The 1,071-nt window shown below is 34.2% G+C and overlaps 1 protein-coding gene across 1 annotated transcript in view; it reads right to left on the reverse strand.

Annotated features, from left to right (window-relative positions):
- Positions 1-524, reverse strand: part of NAEGRDRAFT_58336 (adenylate/guanylate cyclase) — a gene marked incomplete at its 5' end in the record, with an annotated part of 5,872 nt that extends 5,348 nt beyond the window's left edge. The window contains one exon of the mRNA XM_002676110.1: positions 23-524. Coding sequence (XP_002676156.1) covers positions 23-524 — 502 coding nt within the window. The remainder of the gene's footprint in view (positions 1-22) is intronic.
- Positions 525-1,071: the final 547 nt, after the last annotated feature.

The raw sequence follows: 1,071 nt of genomic DNA on the forward strand, positions 1-1,071 counted from the left end.
GTGGCAAATGTTGAGAGTGTACCATTAATATCAATCTTTTTGATAGACCAAGTTGGATTGTTTTCAACAAAGTAAATATCACCAGTCATTAACGAAACTGTGACTGTGTTTGGATTGGTCAACTTGACAGTATTAGCTGGAAGGCCATCAGTGTTTTCATTAGATGATGAACCTGATGCTGCAACACCAGCAATGGTTGATACAACAGTAGGAATGTTATCGAAAACTTCTTGTTCAGGATCAACAATAACACCAGTCCAATTATAAGTTAATTTTCTGATTAAATTATTTGCTCTGTCAATAATGATCAAATCTTGAGGTCTTTCATCTTCTACCAAATTTACAAGAGGTGTAGGAATTGTTCTAGGATAGAATGCAATAGCGTGTGGATGACCGATTGGTGTATCAAGTCCATTATAGCCATCACCAAGATTACCTCCAGCGATGGTTTCCAATTTGTATGTAGGAGCCAAGTTGTTATCTGAAGATGTTGCATTGATGGTAGTAGTACTAAACAACAACATCATCAAGAGAAGGCTACTAATAAATAAAGATAATAAATATTCGTGATGAGAAAAAGATTTTACTCTCCCTGCAGAGTCGAAAAACCTCTTCATTTTTGTGCCTTTTTTTCTTCTTGTCGATTCACTCTACTTGTGCATAAGAGAAGAATGTTTGATGGATGGGAAGTAATTTTGGAAGGGCAAGGGCAGAAAGTATGTTGTTTGATGCTAAGAAGTGATCTCCGCATTTTGATTTTGTTGGAGTAAATTTAATTGGCTGATTATTTTTTGTTAGTATTCTTTTTGTCTTCCATTTACGAGGAAGATCTTCATGAAAGATTATTTATCTGATATTAAAGATAGCATTGTGATGAACAGATGAAAGCAACACATTTTTATTTTTTTTAAATTATGAATTGTTTATTCTTGTAACGGTAACTTTTACTGCCCGCCACGTTTAAAAAATGAAAAGAAAGCAAGAAACAAAAAACACCAAGAAATTATCTTCATCATCCAATGAAGGACCAACAAAAAAGTTGAAGCAATCCAACCTTCTCTCCCTATTCAA

This window comes from Naegleria gruberi (genome assembly GCF_000004985.1).
Source record: "Naegleria gruberi genomic scaffold NAEGRscaffold_30, whole genome shotgun sequence".
Classification (NCBI taxonomy): Eukaryota; Heterolobosea; class Eutetramitea; order Acrasida; family Naegleriidae; genus Naegleria; species Naegleria gruberi.